The 24,270-nt window shown below is 40.4% G+C and overlaps 1 protein-coding gene across 1 annotated transcript in view; it reads right to left on the reverse strand.

Moving 5' to 3' along the window:
* Positions 1–24,270, reverse strand: part of PRKAR2B (protein kinase cAMP-dependent type II regulatory subunit beta) — a 59,735-nt gene that overhangs the window by 30,546 nt on the left and 4,919 nt on the right. Inside the window, exon 2 of the mRNA XM_084896434.1 lies at positions 7,460–7,495. Within this exon, the coding sequence (XP_084752560.1) occupies positions 7,460–7,495 (36 nt within the window). The remainder of the gene's footprint in view (positions 1–7,459; positions 7,496–24,270) is intronic.

The raw sequence follows: 24,270 nt of genomic DNA on the forward strand, positions 1-24,270 counted from the left end.
AAATCAGAAAAAAAATATAAACAAAAGATTAAGCTAAATGGCTCTGGACACTGCTGGTGATGGCTAGTTTGTTTCTATATCAGGTGCTGGGGATGGGGCATAAAGGGGGGGGGGTTCTAGAACTGGCTATTCTCTCTGCCTCAATGTTCCTGCCCTACCTCCCCATTCACTCTCTGTAACAGATGGGAGGGGTCTGAGGAATGTCACCTCGACTTGAGTTGACATTGTGTATGTTTTACTAGTAGTATGAGGATGAAAACTGGAATCTGTACCCAGAGCCAATATATATGTGTATATATATTCAGCACTAAGTTGCATTACTCAGAAGGTTTATTGGATAATACTCTGCTTTGCCTTTCAATGGCTCTGTGGGATGACTTTAGGACCTACTAGGCGCCTTGAAAGCTTCCTTCTATTGTCAGGTGTCGTCTCCTCCAACTCCATCGCTCCACGAGGATCTTCCCCATTTTCCCCGTTGTCTGTTCCTTCTTCCTAGCTCTTTTAACCCAGAGTTTGTTTTGAATGAGGCTGTTGTTCACTCCTTTCTTACATGTAATCTTGCCTCAGGCCAGCACCAGTCCATGGATGCACTCCGAGGGTATCCAGTGCCTTGGCCTGGGCAGTGCTGCCATCATCCTTGAGCTCTTGGAGGGAATTTGATATTCACTGAGAACTGTCTTTCCAAGGACCTGGGAGCTGTCTCTCAGAGATGCAAACATTCAAGGAGGCAGTGTCCCTCTCTGCTCCACTGGGTACCTTGCTGTAATTTATGTCAGGGCTCCCTGTCATAGACACCCAAGAGGTGTTTGCCCTCCGGATGAGCACCAGTGAATGAGCAGCGGTCGGCTAGGTACATGGACCAACCGACGCTCTTCCTAGCCCTCGGTGCCTTTCCGTGGTACACCCCCACCTCTGAAAGGCCTCCTGCCTGAGGCAGCCAGGAGGAGTTCAGTCCACGTGGACTTTCCCCCACTGCAGTGGCTATTACTGCGTGAAATCCACCCTTACCTCTTGTAAGCAGTTCTTTTAGATAAATGAGCGATTTTCCCTTATAAAAGCTTTTTACGAGAACTTTCATATCTCATACAGAGCATATACCCAGGTCATATTGCCCAAACCACAATGGCTCAGGATGACATAAGTACAGAGTGTGTAGGTGTGTAGGAACTATTATAGCTATTTGATTCTGCCATGGCAATTTTATTACATTTTACAAAACTACTGGTCAGCAATGGATTAGGGGGGAAACTGGCCCTTCATACAAAAATTTTATGGATCGGCCAAAACCGGTTTGGCTCAGTGGATAGAGCGTCGGCCTGCGGACTGAGGGGTCCCGGGTTCGATTCCGGGCAAGGGCATGTGCCTTGGTTGCGGGCACATCCCCGGTGGGGGGTGTGCAGGAGGCAGCTGATCAATGGTTCTCTCTCATCGATGTTTCTGACTCTCTGTGCCTCTCTCTCTGTAAAAAATCAATAAAATATATATTTTTTAAATGTATGGATCGGTGACTTAATCTCTGACCATAATTAGAGAATCTTATATAATAAAAGCCTAATATGCTAAGTGTTGGGTTGTCCAGTTGGCCATTCAACCAATCAAAGCATAATATGCTAATGATATGCTAAGGCTGTTCAACTGCTCACTATGATGTGCACTGACCACCAGGGGGGAGAAGCTCGGACTGGTAGTTAGCTTGCTGTTGGGGTCCAGCTGATTGGGACTGAGCGAGATGGGCTAGACATGCCCCGGAGCCCTCCTGCAGTCCCTCCTTTGCTGGCCAACCTCCCATGTCCCTCCCTGGTCCCGATTGTACACCGGTGGGGTCACTTGGTCTAGCCTGCACCCTCTCACAATCCAGAACCCCTCGGAGGATGTCAGAGAGCTGGTTTTGGCCCGATCCTGCAGGCCAGGCCGAGGGACCCCACTGGTGCACAAATTTGTACACTGGGCCTCTAGTGGTTATAAGTTCCAATGCATATCCTATGTACTCGTGTCTGTTTTATAGGCAGTGCCAGTAATCAGGACACACAAGGGGCTAAGGGACACACGCACTTTCCCATGTCACTTTCTAAATCCCCGAGTCTGCTGGTGTGAAGAACTGAGGACACAGGAGCAGGAGATATCCCACCCTGAACTGTTTATCATGTTTTTATGGTTGCATTCCTCTCTCTTCCCTTGAGGACTTGAAGACAACTCTGGAGAAAATATAGTTAAATTCAAGAGATAATTGAATTTCTCACTGGCATTAAGATAGTTTACCAGCATTCCTGGGCCTAACAAAAAAGAACCAGACTCAACACTTCCCATAGATTTCACTGGCTAAGGCTTGCAAGAACACAGCATGCTTAAAAAGCAGCAATAAATGAGCACTGCTAGAAAAGGAAGGAAGAGAGGGAAGAGGCTAGGGATGAGTGTCCATTTGGTGTTATCTGTACCGATTCACAGGGGAGAACCCATTTTAATATCAGCCTGGGCACAGATGACAGGTGTGTGGTGTGGTTGTTACTTGCACTCCATTTGAAGGAGAAACCAGGACAAAGAGCCCCAGAGACTGTGCTTTGGCATCTCAGAGAACCTCTCTAGGTCCCCCCTCCACTGTCTCCTCTCACCTCCCAGGCCCAGTGCTGGCACCTCTGGCTTCATTCTGTTGCCTCGGTTGGACTGCCTGAGTCTTGATTTCAGCCTCGCCCTGGCTATCATCTTTTTAACAGATTCTTCAGGTCAATCTTTGCTGTCCTCAAGCTATTTCTGACCCACTTCAACATCCAGTCTGAGACCCTGCAAGCCCCTGCCCATCCAAGAGACACAGTTGGAGAACAGTCTGATACCATGAAACCAAACTGGAGACAATACTGTGTTAGCATTTTTCATGGATTAGCTACTGTTCAAACACTACAACAATCTTATGAGGTAACTACCCCCATTTTCTACCTGGAGAAATGAGTGTCAGAAAGGTGACTAAGGTTGCACACACCCTAGAGCGTGCAAGTGCGTATACACACACACACACACACACACACACACACACACACTCTTTTAATAAGTGGACATGGGATAGGTGAAAAGCAGAAGCAGTACCCCAACCCAGGTCTATCTGAACTCAGAGCCCAGACTGCCAACTCTGGTAAGAGACACATTTTATTTTTTAAATATATTTTTATTGATTTCAAAGAGGAAGGCAGGGGGGGAGGGAGAGGGGAGAAGAGAGAGAGAAAGAGAGAGAGAGAGAGAGAGAGAGAGAGAGAGAGAGTGAGAAAGAGAGAGAGACATCAATGATGATAGAGAATCAGTGATTGGCTGCTTCCTGCATGCCCCCCTACTGGGGATCGAGCCCACAACCTGGGCATGTGGCCTTGACCAGAATTGAACCTGGGACCCTTCAGTCTGCTAGGGCGAAACACTCACATTTTAAAACAACGCTAAGTTAAAGGCATAAGTAACTCCTGGCCGTAAGCCCCTGCGGGCCATGGCCTGGGCATCTGCTTACTCCATGCCACAGGTGCTTCCTGGCAGAAAGAGTGCAGAGCAGAGTTCTATGAAAACAGACTGTTTATAATAAAATAGCTACTCATTAGTAATAAAACACAAACGTCCCCCTTACTTTCTTATTCAAACCCATGTTATGAGCCTTAATTTAAAGATCAGCTCAAATGGCACCTGTGAGCCACTCCCTGAAAGAATGATATGTTTTCTCCTTTTCCCTTTGTGTAGATTGTGGTATTCACCACACTGAGTCACAGTCCACTTCCCGCTAGACTATGAATTTCCCAAGAGCTGTATCTGACTCTTCTTTCATCCCTACCACTGTATCTGACACATAGCAGGGACTCAGTAAATGTTTATTGAATGAATGAATTAATTAAAGAAGTATTCTCCCAATGTGCGTTATCCATCTAGTGTTGGTGATTACCAAGCTTGAAATAAACTTCTAAAATGCTCATTTCAAAAACATAAATGTCAATATAGTCACATCAGGAAAACAGTTTGACAACTGGAGAATGATCCCTGGAAAATCATTGGGGGGTTAAATATTTCATCAAATAACTTCAGAATAAAAATAATGAATACCATGGCTACAACATATTTTCAAAACAAAACAAAAGGAAGCATATGTTCCCTGACTCAGATTCAAGACAAGATCTGAACTTCTGCTATTTCACCATTTTCTTTGAAACTAATTGTTTTGTTGATTTCACAGAATTTTTTAAAAAAATATATTTTATAGAATTTTTACAGAGAGGAAAGGAGAGGGATAGAGAGCTAGAAATGCTGATGAGAGAGAATCATCGACCAGTTGCATCCTGCACGCCCCCTACCAGGGATGTGCCCGCAACCAACGTACATGCCCTTGACCGGAATTGAACCCGGGACCTTTCAGTCTGCAGGCCGATGCTCTATCCACTGAGCCAAACTGGTTTCAGCTGATTTCACAGAATTTTTAATATGTCATTTTACACAGTGGGTTGTGAGACTTAAGAACTTAATTTCACCTCTGAATTATTCTAAATGCTCATTTAAGAAAAAACAGAAAGTTTTAACTCTGCTAAAAATATACTGTATAATTCAATGCTCATGTTATGGTTAAAAATCTAGATGTGGTTAATTATCCACATGAGAAGAGAAAGTCAGCAAATTCATAATTTGGAATTAGATTTTCACTTCTATTATAAGAAGTAATTATGTATTAGAGCAAGCAATGTTCAACACTAGTTCATGAAAGCAACACTAAATGTCAATACAAAGATTTCATGAATAGCAATGGGGCATAATGACCAGACAGTGGATGTGCCCACGCAACCTAAGAATTCATATCAGGCGATACTGTGAACTGTTTCACTGTTAGGGACAACCTTCGGAACTCTGAAAGAGCAGATTGCAAATATCTCAGGGAGTCAATTTATGAAAGATAAGAGTTGCAACATAAAAGCCTTGAATGAACTTGAATATAAAAAAAAAGAGGGAGAGAGGATGTATCAAGACAACTGAGAAAATGGAACTCTAGACTGTATAATAGTTAATAGCATTTATCAAGATTAAATTCATTGTGTTATATTATGTAGAAGAATCCCTTGTTCTTAGGAGATATCCATGAAGGACTTAGGATTCTTAAAAGGTTCAGTAAAAAAACAAAAGGGTGGGTACATTCATGTGTAAGGAAGGAAGGATGTGGCAAAATATTAACAACTGAGAAATTTAGGTAAAGGTGATCACTGAATTATTCTTTATATAAATTTGCCTATAAACTTGACATTTTTCAAAATAAAACCCTGGGGTTAAAAGAATTCAGAGAGAAGCATGACCTCAATGCTGCAAGGCACTGTTTCAAGATTAATGGGACACTTCTAGACATGTTTTTTTTTTTTTTAATTTTTTTTTTTGGGGGGGGGGAGAACCATAGAGAAAAACCATTATAATAGTCTTAAAAAATGATGAAGTACAAGTAATAAAAAGAGATGCCTATATTAAAGGATGACTATCAAATATATAATTCTTTAAAGCTTTTTAAATAATAGGCTAAGGCACAGAGCTGAGGATTTTATTGTTTTCTTTTGTTTTAAACAATGTTCTAGAGAAGAACCTCTAACATGTTTGAGAGCCTAGTCATTCTGCGTTATAAAAACCATCTAACTTAACCATCACAAGTATTATTGTAGTTGGTATGATCCCAAACTGAAAGAAAACGAAAATGAGGAAGTAAAACTCCATGAGGTAAAGAAAGCACATGCAAATTCACAGAGTAAATGGGTGGTTTGAACTCAAGTGTGTGTAACTTCCCAGGCTAGGGTCTTTCCCATATGGTATATAGATGACCAATGAAACAAGAGTGTTGTTTGCATGGTTTTACTCTCAGAGTTTTATGGAGAGACTACATCTACCACCACAGACAATTTTTCATAATTACAACAATAAGTGGTATATTTCTATTTTTTCCACCAAAAAGAAACACTTTCCAAAACAGAAAGCCTACAATAAGCTTAAAGAAAAATTAATCCCCAAACTTTCAATTCTAAAATAGATTGTGTATGACTTCTGTGTATTTAAAAAGATATACATAGAGAGAAGAAGTAATTACTAAGAGTAGAAATGGGTTTAAAAAAGAAGAAAAGCAGAATATTGCTTTTTCATTTTGGATAGAATGCTCTCTCAACTGTGTTCCCTTACCAGTGTAGGTAGTGAACCTAATTTAAGCACTCATTAATATGCGAAGGTCTATCACTGTGAACATGCATTAGGTTTCTGTGGTATCTTTAAGACAGCAATAACCACAGGGGAATTAACAAATATAAAGCAATTTTCTCTGATTCTAAATGGCCCATGATAACAAGTTCTTATGGTAACTGCGTTTTAAGTTTTCTTGTCCTTTATTAAAAACTGTCATTAGCCGAAGCCGGTTTGGCTCAGTGGTAGAGCGTCGGTCTGCGGACTGAAAGGTCCCAGGTTCGATTCCGGTCAAGGGCATGTACATTGGTTGCGGGCACATCCCCAGTAGGGGGTGTGCAAGAGGCAGCTGGCCAATGTTTCTCTCTCATCGACGTTTCTAGCTCTCTATCTCTCTCCCTTCCTCTCTGTTAAAAAAATCAATTAAAATATATATATATATATATATATATATATATATATATATATATATATATATACATATACTGTCATTAAACACTGTTTGTAGTGTCCTTTAGCCAATCTTCTAAATCACTGCTTCTAAACTGTGGCTCCTCAGTCAGATAACCATGCAGATAATCACGGATCAAGAGCAGGAATAAACAAACTAGGGTGAGAGTCTCCATTTAAAAAGGTACATTAGCCTCAGTGCACAGTACAATTTTAAATTTAGCCAATCGGAGAATTATTTCCAATTATTTCCTAGTTATTGCATATCACAGGTTATTTTTTGGGGGCAAATGACAAATAAAATACTACTTTATAGCAGTAATTTTCTTTTTTAAATATATTTTTGTTGATTTCAGAGAGGAAGGGAAAGGGAGAGAGAGATGGAAACATCAATGATGAGAGAGAATCACTGATCAGCTACCTCCTGCATGTGCCACACTGGGAATCGAGCCAGCCTGCCTGGCATATGCCCTGGCCAGAATTGAACCATGACTCCTGAGCTACACCAGCCCACCTATATTAGCAATTTTTAACCTTTTTCAACTCTCAGCACAGGAAAACTAAATATTTTTTTTGCCAATCTGACCAAAGATAGGTATCATTTTGATTCATTCACACTGGATGGCTTTGTTGTGTTGGCTGCTGTCATTTTTTGAATTTGACAATCTAAGGGAAAAGGACTCAGAGCCTTGACTAAATAGGTATTGCATGTTTTAAAATTCTTTTGGCACACTGGTTGAAAATTGCTGCTCTATAGCAACTATTCTTTTCATACCTTCTCCAGTACTGCAATCATTTTAAAAAAAATGTCACCATTAGAAAGCAAAATCCATAAATCAGTCAGACTTACCTGAGGCCCGCCTCGTGAACCGGTTTATTACTGCAGCTAAAAGAAAAAAAAGGCAGAATAATATCAGATAAAAACCTAATTTTAGCCACAGCCATGAAAAGAAACTAAATTGTTAAGTGATCCTATTAAGTTGAATATGAAAAAAGTGAATAAATAATCAAGAGGAAATATCACAAATGTGTGAAACTTAAATGTTTAAATTTACTTGTAGCCAAAGAAATACAAATTAAAATATTTCACCTGTTCAATCAGTTTAAACACTTTAAATAAATTTTAAAAAAACCCTAGTTATAGACAGCTTAATCTACTTAACTGAAGACAGTGTAAGTTTATAGAATATTTTTATAAATAAGTTGGCAACTACATCAAGTGCCATTAAAGGTTTGTGACCTTTAATAGAGCAATTCCATTTTAAAAGATTTATCCTAAAGAAATACCACTAGAGGAAGAAAAGAAATAACACAAAAAACAATGTATGACCATAACTTCAGCAGGATAATTTTTACAATGAAAAAAAATTAGGAAACAAAATTTAACCAGGAGATAATAGTCTCATAATTTACATACCAAAATAATTTAACCATGTATTTACAAAGTCACACTTTACTTTCATAAAAGCCTTTCGTTGGGTAAACTGTATGTTATACATATTTATTTACTCTTCCATCAGTTTTCTTGGATACTTTCAAACTCATTTTTCACATTTCCTTCAGAACCTAGTCTAAAGAAAGCCTCCCCAGAAAGCTACAAGGACAGGGGTGTACACAGCTTCAACCACAGGAATGCAGGACAGAACAGTGTAGGCTGGTAAAGGCAAAGGGAAGGCAAAATCTTAGCCTTGGGGAAAATAGAGCAGACTTTTTCCTCCTGCCTCTCCAGCGTCTCTGGACAATGACATCACCATCACAGCACCACAAGCTTCTGGTTGGCAATGTTGGGTCCCTTAGGTTTCTGTGTCTTCCTGGAGTGTTTAAGGCAGAGATTTTCGACACAGTGGCACTGCCACCTAGAAGTTGTATTCTGAATTTGTGGGGGTAATTTTTCATTGTCTCAGGAACGCAGAAGACATCCTTGGCATTTGGAAGACAACATACAGGACAGGCCTGTACCACAAAGAACTCTTCTGAATCCCACAACTATTTTCCTTTTTTTACTTTCAAATATCTCACTGGACATTCATGTTGGCCAAAAAGTCCGTTTATAACCATCTGAGCCTAGATCTGAATACTGTGTTATGTAGACATGATGATTTTATACAGTTTTAATATACATCAAATTTTCCACAACACAACTACAACATACATGAAAGGAATTTGGGGTGGGGGTGTTGTGTTTTGTTTTGTTTTGAATTTTACTCAAAGATGTTCATTTAAAAAAATCATGTCAGTGCTGAAATGCTATTTCATACTCTTAGTGATTTCCATGTGAGTGGGAAAATCTAACCACAATATGTCTTCCTATGTACATACTGATGCACATACCCTACCAAAGTACATTTTACTTACTGCAAACTGCTTTCCTTTATTTCTCCTTTATATTTTTGCTAGAAATTATATCAATTTTTAAATTGTGGGTAGACAGGTTATAAGAATGATTTCCATTTCCTGATAGGAAATGGGACACGGGATCAGGCAGTTAAGAAGATGGTTGCATCAGGCAAGTGATATGCAGGAGACGATGTGAACACTGAATTTTGACAGTTACCAAAAATCCAATCCCTCACATCCACATTCCTCAATATCTACTCGCAAGGATGAGGCACACATTTCCTGCAAAACCTTTTGGCAAACTAATGGGAACCTTCACAATTTCCCTAGATGTTTCAGTCTAGCTAACCAGGGTAGCTTAGGCTCCATCCACTGCTGGCCCCGTTCCCTTCTGTGAAACCTTGGATGAATCATGACTTAAATTCTCAACTTATAAAATATGAGAAGTTAAGATCTGCCTTCCTTCTTTCAAGGGGATTTTATGAAGAAAAAATATAAACACCTCTGAAGTGTCTGTAAACTATTCAAATGTAAAAGACTAGTATTTATTTACTGTGAGCAAATGTTACCAATTTTAATATTACCACTTTAACATATACAAAGTAAACAGCAGTACAAATTCACAATGGTTAACAGATGGTGTTGTTTGTTTAAGTCCTCACTCAGGTACATGTTTTTATTGATGTCAGAGAGAGTGAAAGGGAGAGAGAAACACTGACAAGAGATACAATGGTGGGTTGCCTCCTGTACACGCCCCAACTGGGGATTGAACCTGCAATCTGGGTATGTGCCCTGACTGGGAATTGAACCCGCCACGTTTTGGTGTATATGACAATGCTCCAACCATGAGCCACCTGGCCAGGGCAACCGATGGTTTTAAAATGGGGCAAGTCAAATTACGTTTTCTCAGGCTCCTGATTTCCACCTTTAGTATTTCCTATCTATAAATATTCTGTGAATGTATTTATACACATAAAAACCCCCAACACACACACACACAACAATAACAAAACAGAAAACAAAAACACTAGCAGAAAATGTATTATCTGCCTGGAGAAAAATGAAATGTGACTTAAGAATATACTAAACTGCTAATAGTTTAAAGAGATATAGCTAAAATCTTAGTGAATCCTCAAGGAAAAATTCAGAAATATTCATATGGTTTTTATTTTCTCCCCAATGCCATTCTAGTAGAATAGAGTTCTGTGTTTCTATGAATATCTTCCCTCTTGTCTAACCAGAAACCCCCTCAGCTCCCAAACCATATTCCACTGGACTAGTCTCAAGTCCTTGGCTCCCAGGAGACCCAGAAGTGTAACTGATTCAAGCCTCCTTTAATCCTGAAGCATCCTTACAAGAACAGCCCTCCATGACTTGGAGTAGATGAATGAGCCTCTCTACTCCCAGAGCCTCCCACACCTGCGACTCCTCCAGTGCCAGCAGGACCTGCTGGTCTCCCCGCCTCTCCGTGCCCAAAGCCTGGGCAGGGCCTGGCGGAGCAGAGCCCAAGTCAATACCGGTGCCACGAATCAACACGCTCTGCGAAGCCAACCGAGCGAACTCCTTGCCCCACTTATTTTATTGCCTTTTTTTAAATTTTATTTTTGAACTTTAAATTTTTGGTTACAGTTTAATTTTTGTGTTCTTAACAAGGCTATGTTTAATCTCTCAAGATTAAAAAAATTAAGATTCTATAAAATTCAACAACAAAGGAATTATCAAGGGAAGGGCATAACAGTCCCATTCTTTGGGGTATAATAGCTATTCCAGTTTAACACCTACCTTCAAAACAAAACCAATTTATATGTTTTCTAAATGAAATAATGTATAACCACCCTCTGTTCAGTTTATTCTAATTTTTATATGCAAAGCCAGAGAATGCCTCGGGGTGTCCCAACCTGCCTCCTTACCAGCATCCACGCAGCCACCCATCTCATTTCCTTCACACTGACCAGTGCTATCTATCCTATATGATAAAAGGCTATTATGCAAATGAACTGAACAGCAGAATGACCGGCTCACAGCCTCTCCCACCTCCACGGCAGCACTAAGGATGTCCGATGCTCCCCGTGGGAAGCGGGCCTAAGCTGTCAGTCAGACATCCCCTGAGGGCTCCTGAACTGTTAGAGGGCACAAGCTGGGCCGAGGAAACACCCCCCCCCTCCAGTGCATGAATTTCATGCACTGGTCCTCTAGTCTAGTATATTATCCTTATTTTCCTCCCACACTAGACTGCAAGCTCTGTGAGGGCTGGGTCCTTCCTTGTCTGTCTGCTTCACTATTGTATTCCAGGGCCTAGAACATCACTTGATATAAAATATTAGGCTTGACAAAAGCTGAATGAATAGTGCTAATGAAAAATTAATACAGCAGGGGATGTTCTCTCTGACATCTAAAGATTGTGTGGAAAAATGCAAGTGATATTTATACAGGTACGAAATGAGTGAGAACTCATAAATTAAAACACAGTACTGACTGGAAACATAAAATGAAATTAAAAGCAGTAAAGCTTGACTTGCCTTTGACTTTTTGTACAAGTAGCAAAAAGCAATATATTGTAATTTATGCCCCATACTTATGAAAATATAACCCAGATGTTAGTGTCCAACAAAAATAATTAGTGCAGAAAGCAATGAAACATTTCTATTAAAATACGGAAAAGGGGATTTCAAGGACATCCATGTTTCCATTTTTAAAAATCAAGATGAAAAATTGACATACAATGAAATGCACAACTCAGAAATTTTGACAAACATATACACCTATGTAACCAACACTTCAATCAAAATCTAAAACATTTTTGACACTGAAAAAGTTCCATGAGCCCCCATTTAGCCAATACCCACTATGCCATAGGGAATCACTGTTAGAATTTCTATCACCATAGTTTAATTTTACCTATCTTCGATTTTCATATAAATGTCAGATTCATTATTGCTACTGAGAGGATCAATAATCAATGATTTTTTTAATATATTTTATTGATTTTACACAGAGAGGAATTGAGAGGGACAGAGAGTTAGAAACATCGATGAGAGAGAAACATCGCCAGCCGCCTCTTGCACACCCCCCACAGGGGATGTGCCCGCAACCAAGGTACATGCCCTTGACCGGAATCGAACCCAGGACCTTTCAGTCCGCAGGCCGACGCTCTATCCACTGAGCCAAACCAGTCTCGGCCAATGATTTTTTTTATTGTTAAATAGTATTCCACTGTATGAGTAAATCACAATTTGCTTATCTATTCTCTTGTTGATGAACATTTGGGTTGTTTCTAATTTGGGTTATTTTGAATAAAGCCTCTGTAAATAAATAAATAAATAAATAAAACACCTACCTTCAAAACAAAACCAATTTATCTATTTAATATATGTTAAATATATATATAAATATATATACACCATATTTTCCGACATATAAGACGATTTTCGAAACGAAAAAAAGTCAACTGAAAATCGGGGACAAAAGACCAAAATTGCACAAAAATTACCTGCAGATCTTGACAACAAAGTAAGTCTTTTCTTTGAAGTGGGAGGTAGTCTTATACAGCGAATATAGGCCTAAACCTATGTTTTAACTGTAAAATTAGGGGGTTGTCTTATACGCCGGAAAACACGGTATATATTAAATAAATATATATATATATATATATATATATATATATATATATATATTAATATTAGAAGCCAATGCACGAAGATCTGTGCCAGAATGGGCCTTCCTTTCCCTGGCTGATGACACTACCTTCACTCTGGCTGGAGCCGCCTTTCCACCTTCCCATGCTGCTCAGAGGCCTGGCACAGCCGGGGGTGGTGGAGAATGCCTGTGTCATCGCCATGGCAATGACGCAAGCATCCTACCATGGCCGCTCTGCACCTGAGTATGCAAATTAACCTGCCACCTTTGTTGGGTTAATTTGCATTCTCACTCCTGATTGGCTGGTGAGCACCACGAAGGTACGGTCAATTAGCATGTTACTTTTATTAGGTAGATACACACACACACACACACACACACACACACACATCTTTTTGTGATCATATGCACTTCTCTTAAGTAAATGACTAGAGTGGGATTGCTGGGTCCCAGGTAGGTGAATGTTTAACTTTATAAAAACCCATAGTTTTCCTAAGTGTTTGTACCATTTTATATTCTCATAGGCAACATAAGGTATAACTTATCTCAGCCATTGTAGTGTGTCTTTATGCCATCTCACTGTGGTTTTAATTTTCATCTCCTTTATAACTTAAAATACTGAGCACCATCCCATGTGCTTATTGGCTATTCGTATGTCTTCTTTATTGAACTGCTAAGTCTGCTGCTCAGTTTGATTAGGGGCTTTTTATTATCGAGTTTGACCAATTCCTTTTATATATTCTGGGACAAAAGTAGGTTCACAGTTGTTTATATGGAAAACAATACAATTAATACAAGCATAAACTCTGTTTCATGTACTCACAACTATAAACCTATTTTTGCCCCATTCTGTCTGCAACAGAAAAAAATCCCAGTTATTAAAAACATACACATAGCATACACAAAAATAAGCTACAGATGGACTAAAACCTTGAGTCTGAAACTCAAGACTTTAATATTTATTAAAAAATGAAGACATTAAAAAATTGGGTTAGATGGATTCCTTAAGGCCAAAGAAGCATAAGCGCAAAGAAAAGGACAAATGTTAGACTACTTCAAATTTAAGAAATTCTGCTCAAAGTCACAAAAACAAAAACAAAAAGTTTAAGACTGTGAGAAAAAAAATTTCAGTGCATATTACAACAAAAGATTAGGAATCAGAATATTTAAAAAGAAAGAAATCTTGGATGTTACAAATAACACAGCAGTAAACATAGGGGTGCATACATTCTTTTTTGTTGTTGTTAATCTTCACTGCATTTTTTTTTTTATTGTTTGAAGGATTACAAATAGTATATATGTCTCCTTTTTTTTCCCCCTTGACCTCCCCCCAGCCTCCCCTATCCCCTTCTTTCAAATTAGTGTTTCAGGTTTCTTCAGATATATTCCCAGAAGTGGAATAACTGGGTCATAAAACAGTTCCATTTTTAATTTTTTGAGGAAACTCCATAGTTTTCCATAGTGACTGCACCAATCTGCATTCCCACTATCAATGAACTAGTGCTTTTTTTTCACCACATCCTCGCCAGCACTTGTTGTTTGTTGATTTATTGATGATAGCCATTCTGACAGGTTGAGGTGATGCCTCATTGTGGTTTTAGTTTGCATTTCTCATGATTAGTGAGTGACATTGAGCATCATTTCATATGTCTATTGGCCATCTGTATGTCCTCTTTGGAGAAGTATCCATTCCGATCCTTTGCCAATTTCTTAATTAGGTTGTTTGGGTTTTCTGGTATTGAGTTTTATGAGTTCCCTATAAATTTTGGATATTAAGCCCTTATCATATGTATTGGCAAATACGTTCTCCTATTCAGTGGGTTGTTTTTTCATTTTGTTGATGGTTTCCTTTGTTAAATAATTTATATATCACCTCTACTAGCTACCATTGTGTGTGTGTGTGTGTGTGTGTGTGTGTGAGAGAGAGAGAGAGAGAGAGAGAGAGGAGGTTTAATTTAAGATCTATCCTCCTAGGAAATTTCAAGTATATAATACCGTATTGGTAACTTTCATCTCCAATGTATACATTAGAACTCCAGAACGCATTCATCTGCATTAGCTGAAACTTTGTACCCCCTTTAAAAAAGAAAAGATTTTTTTTTCCTTGATTTTTCTGGAGAAAGGAAGGGAGAGGGAGAGAAACACCTACGTAACAGTGAAACATCTATCAGCTGCCTCCTGCACGCCCATTAACAAGGATCGAGCCTATAACCCAGGCATGTGCCCTGACTGAGATTCAAACCAGGAACCTTTTGGTGAACTGGACAACACTCAAACAACTGGGCCCTATTGGCCAGGGTAAACTTTGTACCCTTTTAATGGTAAACATGTTGCTAAAATAGTTTTTACAAAATATCCTTTTTACAAATGAATGTTAAAATTCAAATACTAAAATACTTTGGATTATTTTTAAGGAAATTATATTAAGGAATTATTATAAATCAAAAATCATTAAACTGAACAGCGGCGACCAGGCCTAGAGTGGCCAGGCACAAGGCAGTGGCAGCTGGGCCCGGAGCAGCAGTGGCCAGGCCCCAGAACAGCAGCAGCCAGAACAAGAGCATCAACGGCCAGCACTGGAGCAGCCAGACCTGGGGCAGTGGCAGCCAGGCCTGAGGCAGAGGCGGCCAAGCCCAGGGTGGCCAGTCCAGGAACACCCAGACACGGAGTGGCTGGGCCCGGAGAAGCCCAGCCCAGAGCAGCCGGGTTGGGAGCAGCCAGGCCCAGAACAGCAGTAGACAACCACGAAGAATCCAGGCTGGGAGCGGCCAGGCTCGGAGCAGCCGGGTCGGGTGCGGCCAGGCCCGGAGCAGCGGCGGCCAGGCTGGGAGCGGCCAGGCCCGGAGCAGCTGGGTCTGGTGTGGCCAGGCCTGGAGCAGCGGCTGCCAGGCTGGGAGCAGCCAGGTCCGGAGCAGCCGGGTCTGGTGTGGCCAGGCCCGGAGCAGCGGCTGCCAGGCTGGGAGCGGCCAGGCCCGGAGCAGCCGGGTCTGGTGCGGCCAGGCCCGGAGCAGCGGCTGCCAGGCTGGGAGCGGCCAGGCCCGGAGCAGCCGGGTCTGGTGCGGCCAGGCCCGGAGCAGCGGCTGCCAGGCTGGGAGCGGCCAGGCCCGGAGCAGCAGCTGCCAGGCTGGGAGCGGCCAGGCCCGGAGCAGCCGGGTCTGGTGCGGCCAGGCCCGGAGCAGCGGCTGCCAGGCTGGGAGCGGCCAGGCCCGGAGCAGCCGGGTCTGGTGCGGCCAGGCCCGGAGCAGCGGCTGCCAGGCTGGGAGCGGCCAGGCCCGGAGCAGCCGGGTCTGGTGCGGCCAGGCCCGGAGCAGCGGCTGCCAGGCTGGGAGTGGCCAGGCCCGGAGCAGCAGCTGCCAGGCTGGGAGCGGCCAGGCCCGGAGCAGCCGGGTCTGGTGCAGCCAGGCCAGGAGCAGCGGCTGCCAGGCTGGGAGCGGCCAGGCCCGGAGCAGCCGGGTCTGGTGCGGCCAGGCCAGGAGCAGCGGCTGCCAGGCTGGGAGCGGCCAGGCCCGGAGCAGCCGGGTCTGGTGCGGCCAGGCCAGGAGCAGCGGCTGCCAGGCTGGGAGCGGCCAGGCCCGGAGCAGCCGGGTCTGGTGCGGCCAGGCCAGGAGCAGCGGCTGCCAGGCTGGGAGCGGCCAGGCCCGGAGCAGCCGGGTCTGGTGCGGCCAGGCCAGGAGCAGCGGCTGCCAGGCTGGGAGCGGCCAGGCCCGGAGCAGCCGGGTCTGGTGCGGCCAGGCCAGGAGCAATGGCTGCCAGGCTGGGAGCAGCCAGGCCCGGAGCAGCGGCTGTCAGGCTGGGAGCGGCCAGGCCCGGAGCGGCCAGGACCGGAGCAACCGGTCCCAGAGCAGCCGGGTCGGGTGCGGCCAGGCCTGTAGCAGCAACAGCCAAGTCCAGAGCAACTAGGTCGGGAGCGGCAGTGACCAGACCCGGAGCAGCTGGTTGTGGAACGAACCAGAGCAACAGAGGCCAGGCCCGGAGCAGCCAGGCCCGAAACAGCTCGCTCCTCGCCTGTACCTGCCCACGGCTTCCTCTCAGACATGGCTGGAAACTTTTGCGGGAACTTGAGGGTCTGCTGAATCAAGTGATGAAGGCTTAGATCTGGATGTGTTGAGTTAGTATAGCGCTGGGGTGTTGATCTGTAAGTGCCTTGGGTGGGGCCTGGATGAGGCTGGTTGACCTATTTGGAAATGTCTTTTGTGTGAAGTGTATCATTGGGCATGTGGAGGTATTATTGATATGAGATAATGCTAAGTAACAGATTTACTATCTGAAAAGGGATTTACTATCGGGGAAAGGGAGGGAGGAAGAGACTGAACATAAACTGTGCACCTATGGATGAGGACAATGGGGGATGGGGAGGGGGCGGAGGGTGGGGTGGGAACCTGGTGGAGGGGGGAAGAAATGAGGAACCTTTGTAATAATATGAACAATAAAGATTGATTTGGAAAAAAAAAAAAAAAAAAAAAAAAAAAAAAAAAAAAAAAAAAAAAAAATCATTAAACTGCTATTAATGACAGTCAAATAAGAAATCAAAGCCTTGGCCGGGTAGCTCTCAGTTGGCAAGAGCATAACTTCAATATGTCAAGATTACAGGTTTGATCCCCCTCACCACCTCTCTCTTTAAAATCAATAAATAAAAAATAAAAATAAATTAAAGACCTGTGAATACCTCCATAAAAACAGCTATTCAAAAGGACTGTCTCTTTTTTTCCTTTTAAAACTCTATTACGCTAGCAATTTGTATTGGAGCAAGTACAGAATTATGGGTTTTGGGAATAAAACTACATTCTAATGTAAAACTTAAGTATAAATTTGTCCTACCCTGAGCTTACTTTCCTAAATATTATGACATGAGAAAATGGTAACAGTCAATTTAATGCAACTAATTTTTCCAATTAATTTCTATTTCAGACACATATTAATGTTTTTACTATAAACATCTGCCTCATTTAAATAAAGTGATGATTTTGAATATTCCTACCTACTATTTCCCAAGGTGCTATAAGATAATTTGTTAAGACTTAAATAAAATCATAAACTTGAAGATTTTGCAAACACACGTTTATTTATTCTATCAGTTAAACACTGATTCTCAGGATAGGAGATGTTGTGCAAATGAAGCAAAACTTTACCCCATTGCTTTAAAATAAAAATAAAGTCAGACTATTTGCCTTGTATTTCAAGTGCAATTAAAGGAGGGCTTGAGATTTAAAGGAGCATGGTGGTTGTTTTTTAAGTTACTATTACGACTGCCTTGAAAGCAACCTCTTGTTTCTTATATTTCCCATCAAACTTCGTTTTTAAAAACTCTCATGTTCTCATTGACATTGAAAGCTTACGCTTCCATTTCTTTCCCCTTTTCCTCCCTTCCTTCCTCTTCTTTCCTTATGAAACTCATAACAATGAGCATATGCCAGACAGTGCTAGCTCATTCAATTCTTATGGCAACCTTCTGAGGTAGGTACTATCATTATTCCCATTCCATAGATGAGGAAATCGAGGCACAAATGGTAAAATAACTTGCTCAAGATTTCACGTTATAAATGGCAGAGCCAGCATTCAAACCCAGAGTCCATACCAAAGTGAAGACAATATTTTTTTTTTAAGTTTCCACTGTTTCTAATTTTTTTGTCATCACTTTCTTTTCCTTTTTTAGGGGGGAAGTGTGTGTGTATATAGGAGGGATGGAGTGAGGGAGGCAGGGAGGAAGGGAGGGAGAGAGAGAAATAGTGATCAGCTCAGCTGCTTCCCACACACGCCCAGGCAACCTAGTAGGTATGTGCCTGACTGGGAACCAAACCCTCGACCTTCTGGTGGGCTGTCATTACTCCAAAATTTCAGCAACTAAAAGCAATACGGATTGTTCTCCTTAAACAACAGGTTTAAGAAGTAAGAGGCAGAGGAAAGAGGCTTTAACTGATCATGCTATCAAATTAGTGGACTGTGGCAGGGGTGATGGTGGTGGTGGTTGTGGGGGAAGATATGTGTGCACAAGAAAGAATTACAACTGAGGCAGAAGATAACACATTCAGTTTAAGACAAAATTATCCTTAGGCAACTGAAGAACATAGGAGAGGTGGCTGGTGAGCAGGCAGATATGTTCATGTGAATTTTAAGGAAAGGGGCGGTCTGTGCTGGAGTGAGAGGGAAACTTGGGGGCTCCACAGAGCCAGTGAGCCTGGAGGGGCGGGCAGGATTCACACAGTGAAGGGAGGAAGGCAGCCTGCACTCAGGGCGGTAGAAACGGGTTCATGGCAACATACAAGCTTTGGATTTGGCATGAGGCTCATAGAAAGCAGAAGCAGTAATATGGGAAATTTAAGTAGGTCATAAGAAGGTGAACTCCTTACCAGCAAGACAAGCCTATGTACCCATGTTCTTTGCAGTTTGCTAATGAGGGTACATAATCAAGACAGTTTTGATTGAGTTTTTAAAGTATGCGAAGTGCTAATTTGAATGGAATAGACAGAAATATCTTAACTGGGACAGATCAATGCTGGACTAGATTGCATATTTCTAGAAGGAAACATAGGCAGCTTAATCTTAGATATGTGGTTCTTTTCAGCCATGTTACTGCAATAACAATTACTGAAAATGAAGTACATGTACTGTGGTTAAGGAGATAGGCTCTGAACTCAGACTGTTGGGTTCAAATCCTGACTTCACCACTTACTTTGGGGAGGGCTAAAGATGTATAAGCAGGTTTGTTTTTTTTTTCCTTTTTTGTTTTTGTTTTTTTTCTTTCTCAATGTCTGGTAGTTAAGCAGCCAAAATGTTAACAATTATTAAATTTAAAAAATATCATTTCATAAACTTTAGCTTTCTATAGTAACTGAAATGAAACAGCTGAGTCACATTTTAATTTAGATAATCTTTTGGAATGATGCTTTTGGGGCCTGAAATATATTTAAACAAATGGAAGATTTTTTCCTTCTTTTTAATCCAAAAAAAAATCCCCTCAATATCACTGCCATGAACTATTTTGCCTTGGAACAGTTAATGTAAACTAAACAATGTCAATCCCTAGCCAAACGGATACAGGAATAACTGTATACAGTATATCTTCTTGGCTCCACTTTTATGTGGAACATGTGTTTATATTTTGACCTTATGTCTTTTTTTAAAATCACAGAAACATTTTTAAACAGCAGCAACTGGAATGAATTTTATTTTAGTTTCCAAACATATTAAGCTACACATGGCAGAGGCTATTACTGAAACATTTATAAATGTTACACCAACTGTGTTTATATATCTGACTTTTTTTAAGATTGTTTTGTTTTCATGTAAGCCATGACCTACAAATTTTAGATCAAATTCTTTCCACAAAATAATTACATAATGGAACAGTTTGAGTCATTTTGAATTTCTGAAACACAAAACTAGCCCCCATAAAATAAAGATAAGGATCAGCATCTTACTGAGATTTTTCTGTAGGGCTGTGGGACTATCCCAACCAAAAATTTAATGGCATGAATGAGTGCAAGGACAGTAAGAACAGGGCCAATGTTGATGACCATAATTCACCCGACTCAGAAAAATCTCTGCACTCTTTTTCTTTTCAATACTCTCTTCTGAAGCAATACAAAAATAAACCCTAAAATGAGATTTCACTGCAATTTAAAAAATCAATGAGAAAAAAAAAAGTTAATTTTGAAGGCAAAAGTACAAAAGTACTTCTTTTTTAGCCTAGCCCAGTAATTTTCAACCTTTTTCATCTCATGATACAAATAAAGCGCTAATTACTAAAATTCTATGGCACACCAAAAGAATATATTTTTGGCCGACCTGAAAACAAAAAAAGGGGGTATACATTTTAATTCTTTCACACTGGATGGCTATTATGTTGAGTGTTGTTAATTTTTTTAGAATTTAAGAAAAAAGAGGTCAGTGCCCCCGACTAAATAGTCAGGTATTGCATGTTTTAAAAGTTCTTACAGCACACCGGTTGAAAATCGCTGGCATAGCCTTTTAAACCTTATTTATCACCTTGATGGAAGGCAGAAATAATTTGAAGCATATAAGTTAATATAAATAGCACTCAAAGTGTAAGTGACAGTTCTCTGTAGAAGAAACTCAAAACCAACTATATATGAATGAGAAACTTCTCTGGCTCCCAGCTGCTCTACCTGTTAAATAAAACAGATTACATATACTATCTATGAGACAGTCTCTAACAAAAGGACTAATTCTTAAGAAGTCTAGAGATGGAAAGCTTAAGAGAATAATATTTTTTTCTTAAAAAATAAAAGGAGGCGTTGACTCTCAAAAATTTCTGCAGTGAGTCGATGCGTGGATCAGCATGGCATCCTACCTTCCAGCTTTCACATATTCCTTCCTCAGGTCTCAGCCCCTTTCTGGGATCATGTGACTCTAGACACTAAAAAAGTAGACCCTGCAGTCAGTTACTACTCAGTGTCCTTAACAGAATTCTTCACTCTCACATAGCATATCAATCCCACCTTCCACCACACGCCCCCTCTATTGCTACTGCTCTTATTAAGTTATTTAGTGGGCTACAAATAAACTCCTCATCGATCAATTCCACGATCTCTTGCTAGTATTTACAGTTTAAAAAGAAACACATTTGTTGTTTGACACAATTATGAACAAAACCTTGAAAGCTGGAAATTTACTGAGGTCTATGAAATGAGATTTGCAATAATAAATAATCATTAAATATTTGCTCCAGTCCCACCCAGACATAGTCCATTACTTTATGTGCAACCTCAAATGGAAAGTTTATAACTATCACATTTCACATTAAGTAATGGCTTGATTCTTAAGTAGACACATGCCAGCATCCAATGCTTCAATTTTTGTTTAGGAGTTTTCATATTCCATGCCCTGTCTTCAGACAAAGTATAATTCACTCAAAGAACCTTTCACAAGCCCTAACTGATTTTACTCCTTCCTCCTCCTCCCTCTCTCTATTCTGTTTCCTCCATCCCTCCCTCTCCTTGCCTTTCTCCCTTTACCTCACCCCTCCCTTTTCCTAAAACCTAAAAATATATATATATATATGAATAAGAGTTTGAAAAAGGGCAATTTTAAGTCCTTTGATTTTCTAATATCAATACTAAAGCAATTCACTTAATACTAATAGCAAAATTAATAATGTTTTTGCCCTGGCCAGTGTGGCTCAGTTGGTTGGAGTGTCATTCTATACACCAAAAGGTGGCTGGCGGGTTCGATTCCTGGTCAGGGCACCTACTCAGGTTGTGAGTTTGATCCCAGTCAGGGTGTGTGTAGGAGGCAGCTGATCAATGTTTTTCTCTCTCACACTGATGTTTCTTTATTTCTCTCTCCCTCTCTCCAAAATCAACTGAAAATAGTCTTAACTATCTACTCTGAAAATCACAATTACCATCTATAGCTAAAAAATATTTTTAAAATCTCTAATATTATTGTTTTATGTTTATAAGTAAAATAATAGCTTCAAAATTTTAGCCATTTGTCATGAATGATGTAATCTATTAAAAACTGTCACATAAATTTCTAATGGCCAAAGACAATTAAGTCGCATTCATACAAAATCCTGGGCTCTTAGCTACAAATTACGAGTTGCAAGGATGTGGGTTTTTTAGCTGTGCAACATAACTGCACATTAAATCCTAAGTAGAACTGCACATAAACTCCTTTCCTACTTCATCTTTCTAAAAAGTGCAAATGCCAGATTAATTTCCACCAAATTGCTCTTCTGCAAGAAAAGCTTACACGGCTGTAAGATTTCATGTTAATGAGATAATTTGTTTAACATGAAACCAATGTTTGCTGTGTGCACTGAAATGTTTGCTATGAGCCTTACAAATATTAATCTATTTATCCTTGTAACAACTTTATGAGATAGGTACTATTAGTATGATAACATATCAACATGCCTAGCACAGCACTTCATATATAAAAGAAAATAAATAATGCCTGAATTTAAAGTTAATCCAAAAAAGCTGATTTTCATGAACATTTTTTCAAACCAGTTAAATGTATTTGAGAGGTTGATGATATAAAATATTTTAACTTTCAGTTAGTTGCTTAAGGTAACCCCAACTATTAAAATTTCTCTCGTCATGTGTTGGCAGCTACATGTAGCAGGAGGCAAGAGCTGATGATTGGTTGCTTTGTCTTTTAATAATCTCTAGTCACCACAGAGAGAGCAAGTTCTTATATAAAGGCACACAGAGGTGAACCTAATAAATCAGCCAAAGCAACAATTATTTAGAGCTATGATTGCTACCAGTTAGGCCATGAACTCAACAAATAAACATGCTTCTCACTCCTAGTATGAGCATGGTTAAGAATATCTCCATAGCGGATTCTTGGGAAGTCAATCTGCCTACTGTCCTTACTGCTTGGCCATCAGCTCATTTTAAGAAGACCACATAAACCATTTCAACAGATGAATCTGGCTTTTATTCTTCGGGTTACAGTGCAGCTTTAGTTCTAAGTCTGTATCTAACAGGTATTTGCTCATAATCATCTAAGAAAACTTTTCTGGACACATGACCATTCTTCTCAACTCTCTTTCAACCATGTCTTCTCATAATAAATGTTTTCTTAGCCTCCCTCCTCCCCCTCCTCCTCCAACACCACCACCACCACTTCCACCCCCATCACAAGCTCCAACTTTCCAATATTCTGCATGATTCTGAAGGATCCCTTAAATCATAAAAAATTAAAAATAAGTAAGATCCTCCAACAAATATTTGATATAGTCTGAGTCATAGGTTTTACATGGTAAAATCCTATTTATATACTTTGCTTCTTAGGTATGGTTCTATATTTTTTTTGCTTGTGTATCCACTTGGAATTGTAGCTCTTTTTCTTCCATGATATAGGAAATTACTTCCATATTTTATATTTGATTAATTTTCTCCCAGGTTGATTGCTTTTCATATACCCATATATTATTCATTATGTTCTGGCCACTTGTCAATTTATCAGAGTATTTTCGAATTTTATTTAATTTTTATAAATTCAGCAATTTCACTGAAGAAATTATTGAGCAACGCAATATCTTACAATGATGCCTATATAAAACCACTACAGGTATCCTTTCTTTTCAAAAGTTAATGTTTAGGCCACTTTGCTTTTACAAAACACCTGCAATTAGTTCTTAGCTGTTTTCACTAACTGAAAAAAATACAAAGAGGATTTTTGTTTTCATGAAAAAAAAAAAGGCGAAAAGCAAAAACAGTTCAGCAAGCCATTATAGAGATAGTGCACACCCTGAGTAGCAAGAATGGCACTGCTTTCATTATAAGTTAGTGTTATTTTAGGTTTTATGTGCTACTTGGCATGATTTGGTAGGTTATCTTTTGGGTCAATACATTTTCCATATTAATTAATGATACAGTTGACCCTTGAACACCACGGGTTTGAAGTGTGTGAGTCTACTTCTATGAAGATTTTCCCCCCATAAATAATATAGAAATATTTTCTCTTCTTTATGATTTCCTTAATAAATTTCTTTTCTATAGCTTATTTTATTGTAAGGATATAGTACATAACACACATAAAATACAAAATGTGTGTGTTATAAACTGTTTATGTTACCAGTAAGGCTCCCACTCAACAGAAGGCTATCAGTAGTTAAGTTTTGGGGGTACTCAAAAATTATGCATGGATTTCCGACTGCATGGGAGGTTGGCACTCCTAACCGCCCCCCTTCCTGTTGTTCCAGGTTCAACTGTA

Source organism: Pipistrellus hanaki (assembly GCF_964339955.1).
Source record: "Pipistrellus hanaki genome assembly, chromosome: 10".
In the NCBI taxonomy this organism is placed as follows: domain Eukaryota; kingdom Metazoa; phylum Chordata; class Mammalia; order Chiroptera; family Vespertilionidae; genus Pipistrellus; species Pipistrellus hanaki.